The sequence below is a fragment of the Myripristis murdjan genome, chromosome 12 (genome assembly GCF_902150065.1).
Source record: "Myripristis murdjan chromosome 12, fMyrMur1.1, whole genome shotgun sequence".
NCBI classification, from domain to species: domain Eukaryota; kingdom Metazoa; phylum Chordata; class Actinopteri; order Holocentriformes; family Holocentridae; genus Myripristis; species Myripristis murdjan.
This window is the reverse complement of record NC_043991.1, coordinates 13,582,039-13,594,050: the sequence shown is the minus strand read 5'-3', so window position 1 is coordinate 13,594,050 and position 12,012 is coordinate 13,582,039. Positions and strand designations below refer to the sequence as shown.

Genomic DNA, 12,012 nt, shown 5'->3' with positions numbered 1-12,012 from the left:
GCATCCAGTCAATCAGTGAGTAGGAACTGAATGAACAGTGCATTGGAGTTGAAGGACTGTTACAAGCACACAAGTCTACCAGTCGAATCCCTCGAAATGTTTGTGATGTGAGCGAGAAAATAAACACAAACACAATTCTCCATTTTCCAGATAAACAGGAGAAAGTCAACATCCAGCTGTTGCTAAGATGTCTAACATATCAGCCAAGTAGAGTGCAGATCTCCACCAGGCTTATTTCCAGACTATAGGCTATCCTATGTGCTGAGCAAAAGCTGTGACAGACTCAGCAGCTTATTGTATTGTCGTACTGTGCTTTTTAAATTGCAAATAAAATTACTGTACGTAAGCCTCTCAACTTTATCTGTTGTTCTCTCTCTTCTCACTTTATTACACACATTATGCCAGTGATTAAAGTAGCAAAAGTACTACTAAATCTCTCTCTCTCTCTCTCTCTCTCTCTCTCTCACACACACACACACACACACACACACACACACACACACACACACACACACACACACACACACACACACACACGCACACACTATAGACAAACAAAGATTAGGCAAATAGTCTAATGCTGACATTTGAAACAGAAACAACTGTTTTACTCTTCATTTTTTACAGTGGTGAAGCATCAGGCTATGTAACCCATTTTAAACCCTCCTCCAACACTTTTTACAGCGTTGTTTTCTGTGTGTCTGATCTGTGTTCTGTTGACTTCCTTGTCAGCACTGTGTAAACTCGCCCAAAAAACAAAATGTTTACCCTATCCACCTATCCACAATAGGATGAAAAAAAAGAGAGAGCCAAACAGTGAATGTAGTGTGGGAGCAGCAGTCCTGTAGGCAATGTGGAAAGAGAGAGAGAGAGAGAGAGAGAGAGAGAGAGAGAGAGAGAGGCAGCAGCAGTGGTCGAGCGAGCTAGACTGTGAGTCAAGAGAGAGAGCAGATGTCACCAAAACAAACGTTTTTCAAAGGTTTTGAATCACGACAACCACTAGAGATCATATAGTCATAACTGTGCACAAAAAAAAAAAAAAAAAAAAAAAAATTAGGCTTATGGCCCAGTAGTACGGGAGATTAGCTGCAGACAGGCAGACAGACACACACACAAACACACACACACACACACACAAACACACACACACACACAATCAAATGCATGATCTCCTCTTGGCTACCGCCTGGTGGAGATAGAGACGTGTTATCCCTTTATACCACAGCAGTAAATACAGTATGTGCCACACAAGAGACTGTTAGAGCCAAACAACTGAACCTCATTAACGTGTTAGGCTCGGCTCAGTAAACTGCAGCATAAACAGCCTTTACAGGAGAAATGGACCATTTTCTGTCCTGTCATGTGCATTGTATTGCACAGTGTAATTTAATGTCTTGCCCTGTGTACAAAGGGTCTTGACCTGATGTCATGACTTGGTGGCTACTCTGTCTTGTCCTGTGTCATGTGCCCTGTGTGTGCTGTCCTGTGTAATGTCTGTAACTGTACAATAGAGGCAGCTGCTGTACTTTCATACCTTATGTAAGTATTTAGCACAAGTATTTTTGTCAGACTGTCACCAGTATTTACATTTATGGAAAAAAAAAAAAAAAAAAAGTAATTCTGGGAATTTTTCCAGGGTTGTAAATGGTGTCAGTTGCTGTGAAAGCATTTTTTTAAAACCTGCAAACTGTACAGGCTGACAAAGCAATGTACCGTTTGGCAACCTGTATTTCAGTGCCCTTTCATCACTAATTATCAAATGATTCAGCAGAACTGATTCACAGATTAAGTAATTTAATCAATATTATGCACCCTGAACATGTTATGAACTGCGGTAGGGATATGGCAGCAAAAAGCAGTAGAGAGAAAATAATCATGGAAAAAAGATAAAATTAAATCACTGTGCATGACAGGACTCAACTAATCCATGGTGATTTTATTTATTTATTTATTTATTTGGGTGTGGTGGGGAGGGTTGAGTCACTTAATAAAGTAGTGCCGAGATAAGAGTTGGACTTTCAGTGCAACATAAACCAACGGCCGCAAAGTGGGAAAAGGAGAATTGCACCATTTCTAACCTAACGCTTCCCAAAACGGGTGGTAATTCCCTCAAAGTGTGATCATTTACATCTTGTTGCTTCCTCCCCCCGTTGTTGTGCAAACACAAGCTGTGGTTTCAAAATGTGCTAAAAGACTAACTTAACATTAGGATCTTGAAGACTTCTTGAAGTACTGTTATGCATGCATTTCGGTGATTAGTAACACCGGCATAAGATGTTTATTTTTACTAAAACAGTAACTAAAATAAAATAAAATAAAATAAAATAAAAAGTAATAGATGAGGAGGAAGAAGAAGATTAGAAGACAGGATTTTCTCAGGCAACATGCAAAATTAGATTAAATATTTAAAATAGATAATTAAAAATGAATATAAAAATTAGGCATGGATGACAGTTAATAATAATAACACTTCAGCTTATTACGCACATTACAAATATTTCCCCCAAAATCAATAAAGCTCATCTTAATGAATGCATAATAATTGTGAAACCTCAATTTTTTCCTCAGCCTACAATCGTAGTATCACAGCGTCCCTAGAGTTTAACCCTAACCCTGCTGTCATTCACTGACAGTGCATATTTAGTTTGAATACATTTCAAAATTACAGAATAAAGTGCACAACAAAGTAAAGACAAATTACTTGCCTCTTTTTTGCTGACAGACTGTTCTGTGTAAATACACTTCACTTTGGCCACTTCATGATGGCAAACTTTGTGATGCTTATGGAGCACCAACAAAATTTGCTTTTAAACAAATATAATAAGCTGCTTCCACCCTTGCCCCTGTGCGGTGAGAAAGATGAGGGATCAACGTTTCCCCCAGACGAAGCCATGGTGACAGCTTCAACAATTAATGGCCTTCACAATTCACTGGGCAAGTTTTTTGCTTAGACAGCCTACCCATGACTAATTTAGCAAAGCTTACAAAGAGCTGCTTACATAACAGGAAGGCCTGTGCTGACTATTTCTTCATTTAACAGTGTATTTATGATTTCATCTTCATTTAAAATGCACAATACAGCGTCATCATATTATTTTGGCTCACCCTCTGGCTCCAGAATCCTCAATATGGTAATGTCAGATTCCCCAGACCACAAACAATGATCCACTGTCACACCAGGCATCACAATCACTGAGTCTTTTTTTTCCCTGTGTTGAAGGAATTCAAAACATGTCTGGTCTCCTCATTACTCATCACAGTGGGAAAGGTGGCTGACAGATGGTGCTGGGGATGCATCACTAAAACAAAATGTCTCTTCTCACTGGTGAAAGAGAGGCTGCCATATTGACATGTGACTGCGGTTTGTTAGTTAGTCACAACACATACCGGCAGCATCACTGCCGCCCGCACAGTTCAGGCCGATATAAAGTAATGTGCTCAGGGTGGCAGAATTACAGACAAGGGAGAGATAAAGCTGCAGTAAATGAGGCATGCAGCTCACAGCCAGAAATAAATCATTCAACAGTGGTGTGCATTTTCAAAGCCTACATTAATGGTGCATGCCGTTCTCTCAGTATACATTAAAAACTGCAGAATGTGCAAAAGACAAAGGTGGGATAATGTGTTGTAATGGGGTTGATGGTTGAATCAACAAAGGGCATGCAAAAGCAATTACCTTACTTGTGTTTGTCATTTAACATTAATTTTAATGAGGCCACCTATTATACTGTGAGGGAGTGACATTTTTACTAAAAAAGTACCACAGTCCCCACATTTTGAATATAGCCTGACGCACGCATCCCACTGAACCACTAGATGGAGGTAAAGAGAGCTGAACGGCGCTGTGTGTAATACCAGTAGAAGGAAATTCACAGCCATCCATCCTTGAGTTTTTATTCATTAACACTAAACACAACATAATGTATGAGGACTGAGGAAGTAGCAGCCTGGATGGACTTTGAACACATGCTGAGAAAAAAAACATAGTCTGAGGTAGGATGAAGTGTCACATAATTATCTGGAATTTGAAACAGTGGTCAGTGGTCTGAAGTTTACTGGTCATCAATAAAATAAATAAATAAATAAATAAATACAAATTTAAAAAGAAAGAGAAAATCGTCCTTTTGTCAGGAAAATAAATTATTATGTAATGGTTCAGTTTATACGTAACTTATTGGAATTGCCCCTGGGGTCTCCTTCTCTTTTTATGACTCGAGTGTTGACCGCACACTGAATCAAAAGAGCGCTTCATCCACTAACAGGGACTACTGGAAGCAAAGTCTCAGTCAGTTTCCTGGTTAAGTCACCTGTGTCAGACATCAGGAAGCAGCATATTTTCAGTCTTATATAACAAAGAAAAAGTTCTCATTCATTTAGAGTTTGAATTCACTGAATTTATTTGGGTAGATAAATTTGTGTGTTCACGATCATTACCCTATTTTACAAATATTATCAATTCTGGAAGGAAAAAAGACAATCAGATTATTTTATTCAGTCCATGAAACACAAAGTAAAAGGTAAGAGTGTCCCTGAGTACCAGTTTTTCTATATACAGTAGTTAAAATAGTAATGGTGGAACGTCGCAGCAGAAAATACATTGAATGGCATTGCATGAATATACATATTTGAGATGACATAAGCACTGAATCAAATTACTGCTAATGTTTTTCAGTGTGTGTGTGTTGTAGCAGTGCGATACATGCAGTACACTTTTTTTTTTTTTAGTTCCATTTTATTGTGACATAGCAATTAACAAGGAATAGTTTTTACTGACATGCCTAATTACCCCTTGGAAAATTTATAGCAACCCAGTCTACAGTACTGAGATAATTTATTATTTATGACACAATATTTAATGTACCTGAGGAGGCAGGTTTCAGTGGCCAAGTCATGCTTGCATAATAATAATAAACAGTCTGGAGTGCAGAGAGGTATACATGTGTATAATCTTATTTTAGGGAATAAGTAGCAACTAAGCTACCCATTTGGTTATAAATTACATTCATACAAAACACACTTAACCACAAAGCAAGAGCAGTTTCAGGTTGAATTGTGGGCTGGATGAGTCAGTCCATATCAAAGAGGCATTTTATCCGTAGTAACCATGGAAGAAAACAGCGACACACAGGAGAAGGAGGGCGTTGACGTTGACAACATTCCTCCAGAGGGGCACCTCTGTGGTGTCGGTGAGTTTCTCCTGCAGCGCGGCCTGCTCCTCCGCACTCAGCTTGGGCGCTTTCTTCTGCTCGAGGCCACAGAAGCACATCAGCGCCTTCTTGCAAAAGCCCGGCTCCTCTTCGGCTTCTGAGGTGAAAGAGAAAAATGGGTTGGAGAAAATCTGAATGTATCTGTGTGCTTGTTTTGTGTTTTATACGAGGCCTCATCTTTTTGCTGATTACCTTCTGTTTCCATAGAGGTGGTTTCTTCGATATTCATCCAGTCATCTATTTCAAGGTCCACTCTCTCCTCCTTGCGGTTCCTCAGGCTCCAACACAATCTATACAACTAGCCAAAAAAAAAAAAAAAAAAAAAAAACAGCACATGGAAGTAAATTATTAAAAAACTGGCATGATGTTTCTTCACTCATTTGTCATCATTGAGATGTATAACAACTGAGGCCTTTATTATTTTCCAGGAGGTCACATACGTGTTTGTCATCGATGGGCTTGGTCATGAGAGAGATAGCGAGGATGATGATACAGGAGACCACGAATAGGATAATGGAGAAGTAGAGGTAGTGAACTCCGCATATGATTGTGGGACAGTTACTGGGGTTAACACAGCTGCCCGTCCCGTACGCAAACTCGGCAATCATCCTGGACAGACCAATGCACAGGCCTATCAGGAGGCCATAAAAGGCACCCTGGGGAAAGAAAGGAGAAGAGAAAGAAAGTCAGTCCTTCAACAGTCCGTGTTGCTCAATTACCCTGTTGTCACAGACCATCCAGTTACACAAGTGCTCGGAGGAAGCAGTAAAAAGCAAAGTGTAACCGCAGACCTTTGCTCCTTGTTGTTTGAGATAAACTGCTTTTGCCTCCACACTAAAACTTGAGTAACTGACAGGCAGACCATGTTGCTTACATTAAACTGTTCCTGTAAATTGAAACAGGTAAATAAGAGGGCGGGGTGAGCGATGTGGCAACTCACAGGCTCATTAACACGTTTGCAGAAGATGGCGAGCATGAATACAGCAGCAATGGGCGGGGTCAGGTAGCTGGTAATGGACTGGATGTAGTCAAAGAGCTGGCCACTCTGCGCCGACTGCACTATAGGGATCCATGCGATGCTCACCCCAATCAGGGCCAAGATAAACACTCTATGAACACACACACATGTAAACAAAACATTAGGAGTACAATCATAAGTTGATCTTTTTTTTTTACTCACTTTCACACAACGACTGTGTTTTTACCTCCCAGCAATCATGAGTTCCCTCTCAGAGGCAGAGCGGCGGATCTTAGTGTAGATGTCCATGGTGAAGAGGGTGCTGGCACTGTTGAAGATGGAGGTCAGGGAACTCATCAGAGAGGCCAACATCACAGACAGCATAAGACCTCGCAGACCTGAACCAGACAAACAGATAAAGAGGAGGAAGAGAAAAGATAAAGAGGAGGAAGAGAGGACACCGGCGAAAAGAAAAAGCATGATTTTTAATGGAGGGCACATGGCATTACAACAAAAAATGGCAATTTCTCAGCCTGAAAGTGCAGTGAAGACCGGCACCGTCGGCCTTTTGCCACGCACCATTAGGCATGAGGTCCACCACCAGCTTGGGATAAGCAATGTTGGTGCAGCCCACTGTGGTGTCGCAGTACTTTTCACATTCAGACGGTTCCACACACGCCACTTCATCTAGAAAACACAAATGGCAAATGTCAGCAGGATGCCGGGAAACTTCTTTTTTTTTTTTTTTACCATATAGTTTTGTATCAACAGCAGTATTTTCAGCTAATGAGTTTGCTTCAGCAACATCAGACACAGTCAACTGCAAAAGCAAAATTACTCTTCTCATCTCTCCTTTCACATCTGACACAATTAAATTAAATTAACTTGTATTTCAATAAAATTGAAACATTCTTGTATTGTAAGATAAACCGTTCAGTTTAGGAGCCAAGGCTGCAAAAGCTCAGTGCCTGCCAGGAACGTCTCCAACACACTCACTGGGGTACAGGATCCTGCTGATCATGCCGGGGAAAACCATGAGGAACATAGGCAGCAGCTTCAGGTAGCCGCATAAGATGCAGCCGCCCTTGACGTGAGAGAGATTCTTGGCTGAGAGGCAGCGCTGGACGATGACCTGGGGGAGAGGACATGGCACTGCCGTCATGATATTGTGTAAGGTGGGAGGGGGTACTATAGGTGAACGAATGGAAAGAGGGAGAGAAGAGGGCATGGACAGGTGGATATAAGGGGTGGAGAGGTTATGTCAGTGGTGCTTTGTGGTGTGATTATCTTATGCCAGGTGATCCCATGGACCAAAAAAACTGTTGCTGGTTTGCAGGGCTGAAAATAACTAATCATATTTACTCCAGTTAATGCAGCTGAGTAGTTTTTTTTTTTTTTTTTTTTTTTTTTTTTTTGTGTGTGTGTGTGTGTGTACTTGCACTTTTTGGAGTATTTTTTTTTTTAATTTTAGTGATTTGATCATTGATTAAAACCCCTAAAACCAACATTACCTATTTAATTTTTTTTTTCAGCAAATCTTTTAGTTACACTAATATTCTTCATAAGCAGCCAATTACAGTTGATCTTGTTGGTTTATAGAAAATAAAACACTCATGGTGCAGCTCTGTGTACATAAAACCAGGAAGTTCCTATAGCTACATGAAAGGAAAGTTGTCCCGTAGTTGATAATCTAACCATGTAAAAAAAAACAAAAAAAAAAAACAAAAAAAAAACAAACAAACAATCACTTAATTACACAAATAATGTTCATGTGAACCAGCCATTTTGCACTTTTTCGTATTTTCCAAACTTCCAATTTTAATCTAGTTTGCCCTAATGCTGTGAGTGCTTTGTACTCTCCTCCTTTTAGGATTGCACGGAAAAGATCACATCTAACAAAGTTATTGTTTCAAAAAAAGTAATGCGATAATATTTACTCTGAGTGCATTTCAAACAATGTACTTTGAACTTTTACCTAAGCAGATATTTACTGTAGTACAAAGATCATATTTAGTTTAGTTTAGTTTAGTTTTGCTTAATAAATCCAAACATTAAACAGTTATGTGTGTTATGGACCATTTTGTAATAGGCCACACCAATAGGCTACCACCACACTCCCTTTTGACTGATCAGCATGAAAGGTCAATCAGCTTCTTGTCCCGTGACCAAGCTTTCCACAGAAAATTGTCTAACTCCATAAATAAATCGATAAAGAAGCAGATGGCATGGCGCGAAAACATAACCCCTGTACAACTCTGTTAGTGGAGGTAAAAATCAGTTCCCACCACTGCTGCTTTGAAGTAAAACGTATATTTTAGTGCTATAACAGTAGACCGCTTGTGATACGCTCGAATGTATCAGCATGTGTCAGCAAATTCAATGTTTTTCTCCTCCAGGCTCAGCCCAATACTTCAAAGAAGAGAAACATGTGAGCTAAGACAGAGGATTGCTTTTTATTAACAGACAACTGAAATAAGCATTATGTTTTGTAAATTTAACAGGAAAAAAATCAGCTTATTGTAGGTGTTACAGTATTGTGTGTATTTGTATGTATGTGGTAATGTGAGGAAAGATCCAGCTCTTCGTGAGTGACATGTTTATTGGGTCTTAATCTTATCTGGGTCTCTGGGAGTGAATTTAGTTCCAACTAAAAGCATGCCTTTCCTCACACGGCACTTTCTCAAAATGGGGCTGGCGGACAAGAGAATGCAAGATGTGTGTGCATTCGTGTGCATATGCATGTATGTGTTTATAATCATGGACTGTCGTAGAATTAGTAATCACCACCACCAAGTTACCACATGAAAAATGTCCGAGCCCCCACATGCAGATCGCACATAATACACTATTACTACAGCATGTTAACTATCCTGATAATATTTCCCTTTCGCTGGACTTACCTGGTCTGTGCACCAGTACCAGGTGGCCTGAATGGTGAGTCCAAACACCAGGCCTGGCCACGGAAGGTCTCCTGTCACCGCATCCCTGAAGATGTGGAAGGCATCTGCCCGAGGCTTGTAGCACTCTTCACTGATGTTTGCAGTAAGAGCAGGGACAGCGGTCATGTAGCGCTCCTGAAAACTCTCATAGCCCCCCACCTCATGGAAAGCTGAGGAACGTGTGTAAATTAGACTAAGAAAATTCTTGCAATAAATAATAAAACTGATAAAAAAATAATAATAATAAAAAGACACTGAGGGGGAGAGAAGCAAAAGACTAAAAAGATATAAAAGGAAAATACCGTATTACCAAAGCCCATGAGGATGAATGATCCAACTATCATGATGATGGTCTGTAAGGTGTCTGTGTAGATCACAGCGGCCAGTCCACCTGAGTTGCATTATAAGGGATTATTATCACACTAACATGAATTGACATATCCTGTCTTCAGTGTTAAAGGACCATACCAGTGACTTTGCATGTTTAGCATCGTATTCACAAAAATTTAAGAACTCCAATAGCATTTTTCCTCCCTTTTATCCAGCCACTGGTTTCCATTCATTCCACTACAATATGAAAATGAAATTTCAGAGACTTCAAACTTTCTTCACATCGGTATTTCACCACCGTAATAAAGTTGACGACATTGTTAGCCACAGAAACAGAACATTATGAGGTGGCTGTTTAAACCAAAAATTCAAATTTGAAATTTATTACGCCCGCATGATTTGCAAAATGGTTTGTTGCAATGTAAAATACAGTTAATTTGCCGTAAACAGGCCAAGCATTCAAAATCACTGGTATGGCCCTTTAATCCATCCTTTGAGAAGAAGAATAAAGCTAAATATGCATATATTATTCTATTAAGCAACAAATTAATGTTCAAAGAAAGAGATAGCGTTATGTAAGTTATGTATGTGCACTGGTCGTTTAGTAAAGCTAAAGCTCAGGTGTGGGTGCATCATTACAGAACAACAACAGAAGGCCAGGTCCTGCTTATCAGCAACACATGGGTAATTAACCAGAAAAATACACACCAGTGAAACTAGCCAAGTGTGTGCGTGTGTGTGTGTTGTCAATATCAGAAGACTTTGGAGAGCCACATATAGCCATTTACTCTTGGAAGACTTTACCCTTTAGGCATTGTACCATTCATAACGTAGATAAGACGCCTTACGTTGGTATACAAGGAAAATGTCAATCTGTCACTCCATGCTGTAAACAGGAAGTGAGGTACATATGAGGGGTAGACGGACCTGTGACGGTGTACAGGGCTGTGATCGCCAGAAGTGCGACCACAGCAATGTAGATATTCAGCCCCAGGGCTTGGTTGATGAAAATGGCTCCAGAGAACATGTCCGCCTGAGAGGAAGGGAGGTGAACAAAACATTTCAGTCACCAATAATCGGCACTGACACAAGCATGAAATATTATTCAATAGATAAGAAGTTGAAGGCTTAACTGTGCATCGTTGAGTGTTAAGATGTGGCATTCGCTTTCAGAACCACTTACTGAGATCTTGGTGAAAACATAGAGGAAAAGCGACAGCACGGAGAGATAAATCCGGATGCGCTGTCCTCCAAACCTCTTCTTCAAATACTCGGGCATGGTGACCACCTAAACACACCCAGAACTCATCAGTAAACTGTGCAGTAAGAAATTAAGGCTATAAAGGGTGCAAATGGATCAAATGGGTTCTGTTTACCCCAGCTTTAATATAGATGGGCACAAAGAGCCAACCCAGGATGACAACCACTATGAGGGCCTGAAACACAAACGAATAAAAGGACACAAATAATAAACAAGCAATATCAAATGTATGTGAAAGACATACATCAATCTACAGACTTATCTTAGCCTTCCTGGCAGAGATAAACGATATCTGGAAAGGTTAAAGGTTAGGCGTACATTTGTGTAAGAAGTGACAGATCGTAAGTCCCAGCCCCGAATGCAAACCAGCCAATCGCAGCTCAGTGAATGTTGCCTACGTTTGTCTCCAAAGACGTGAATGAAGTTTCTCTTGACACTGAGGTGTTTTCAGAGATACAGAGGTTCACTTAACAAGCACACCTGTGTTTGGTTGAGGGCAAATTATTCCGTTGGATTCATAAAATGACCAAACCAAGAGTTGCCATGAGAGTTGGAGGCTGTGCTAACATGACCTGAATCTGACCGGAGGCCAGATTTACGAACTTAGTGGTTATCAGGACGGCTAATTTAGCCGAGCATAGCCAGGGTGACACCAAGGACCTCTGAGAGACATGCCATAAAATGAAGTGTAGTCGCTGAACATTTTAAGATATAACATGTCTCATGTTTGATTGAAATTGTGTGAAGGAGCACAGAAAGAAAGAGCCGATTAAAGCTCTGCTGGAAAATGTGTCTTGGACATGGCAGAGTCGCCATTTCTCAGGTCATCATATAAAAAGCAGAGGTCACATTGCTCTGATCCTGGCATGGCTAGATTCAGCGGAGAATGCTGAAAATATAGATAGGTAACATGTTTATGTTTGTTTAAAACTGTGGGAACAAACACACTGAGAAGCCTATCACTGAATTTCACTTTCTCTGTGGCTGAGCACAAAAACCTTGTCTGACCTAACAACCGTAACTAAGGCGAGGGCGGGACTTAGGATCAGTCAAACGATCCATCACACACCGCTACTCACATTCCACTCAAATCCACCAATGGCGATCCCTGTAGCCGCGGCAGTGCCAGCAATTCCTACAAAGTGCCCACTGCCAATGTTACTGGCAAAGAGCGACGCTCCTATCTGGAGGGGACAAGGTCATATTTATTAGTGTATGTATTTTGTCGCATCGTGTGCATGCATAATCTTTCACACTAGCGTTTCAGTTTTATTATTCATTTGCAAACAAGAAAAGCAACAGATTGATAGCAAAAAT

The 12,012-nt window shown here is 40.4% G+C and overlaps 1 protein-coding gene across 5 annotated transcripts; it reads right to left on the bottom strand.

Moving 5' to 3' along the window:
* Positions 1-5,040: 5,040 nt before the first annotated feature.
* Positions 5,041-10,722, bottom strand: slc5a1 (solute carrier family 5 member 1). Of its 5 annotated transcripts, none has more exons than XM_030065191.1 (11): positions 10,618-10,722; positions 10,362-10,467; positions 9,415-9,495; positions 9,066-9,274; positions 7,162-7,297; positions 6,745-6,852; positions 6,413-6,563; positions 6,148-6,316; positions 5,648-5,863; positions 5,354-5,505; positions 5,041-5,300 (listed from the first exon to the last, which is right to left on the bottom strand). In XM_030065191.1, exons 1-11 carry the CDS (start codon positions 10,711-10,713, stop codon positions 5,090-5,092), a joined length of 1,635 nt encoding a protein of 544 aa, XP_029921051.1. In that variant the 5' UTR covers positions 10,714-10,722; the 3' UTR covers positions 5,041-5,089. The 5 variants fall into 5 exon arrangements, with proteins under 5 accessions (XP_029921051.1, XP_029921050.1, XP_029921047.1 ...); XM_030065190.1 differs by having other exon boundaries at positions 5,041-5,305; positions 5,359-5,505; XM_030065187.1 differs by having other exon boundaries at positions 5,041-5,293; positions 5,380-5,505.
* Positions 10,723-12,012: the final 1,290 nt, after the last annotated feature.

What these genes read in the sequence shown, in the direction of transcription:
- slc5a1 (XM_030065191.1), bottom strand. Translation starts at nt 10,713, where the DNA reads ATGCCCGAGTATTTGAAGAAGAGGTTTGGAGGACAGCGCATCCGGATT. An exon ending in AGCCCTGTACACCGTCACAG is followed by an intron (nt 9,496 to 10,361) that starts GTCCGTCTACCC and finishes AATGCAACTCAG; the next exon opens with GTGGACTGGCCGCTGTGATC. An exon ending in GGTGGACCTCATGCCTAATG is followed by an intron (nt 6,564 to 6,744) that starts GTGCGTGGCAAA and finishes TGTCTGGTTCAG; the next exon opens with GTCTGCGAGGTCTTATGCTG.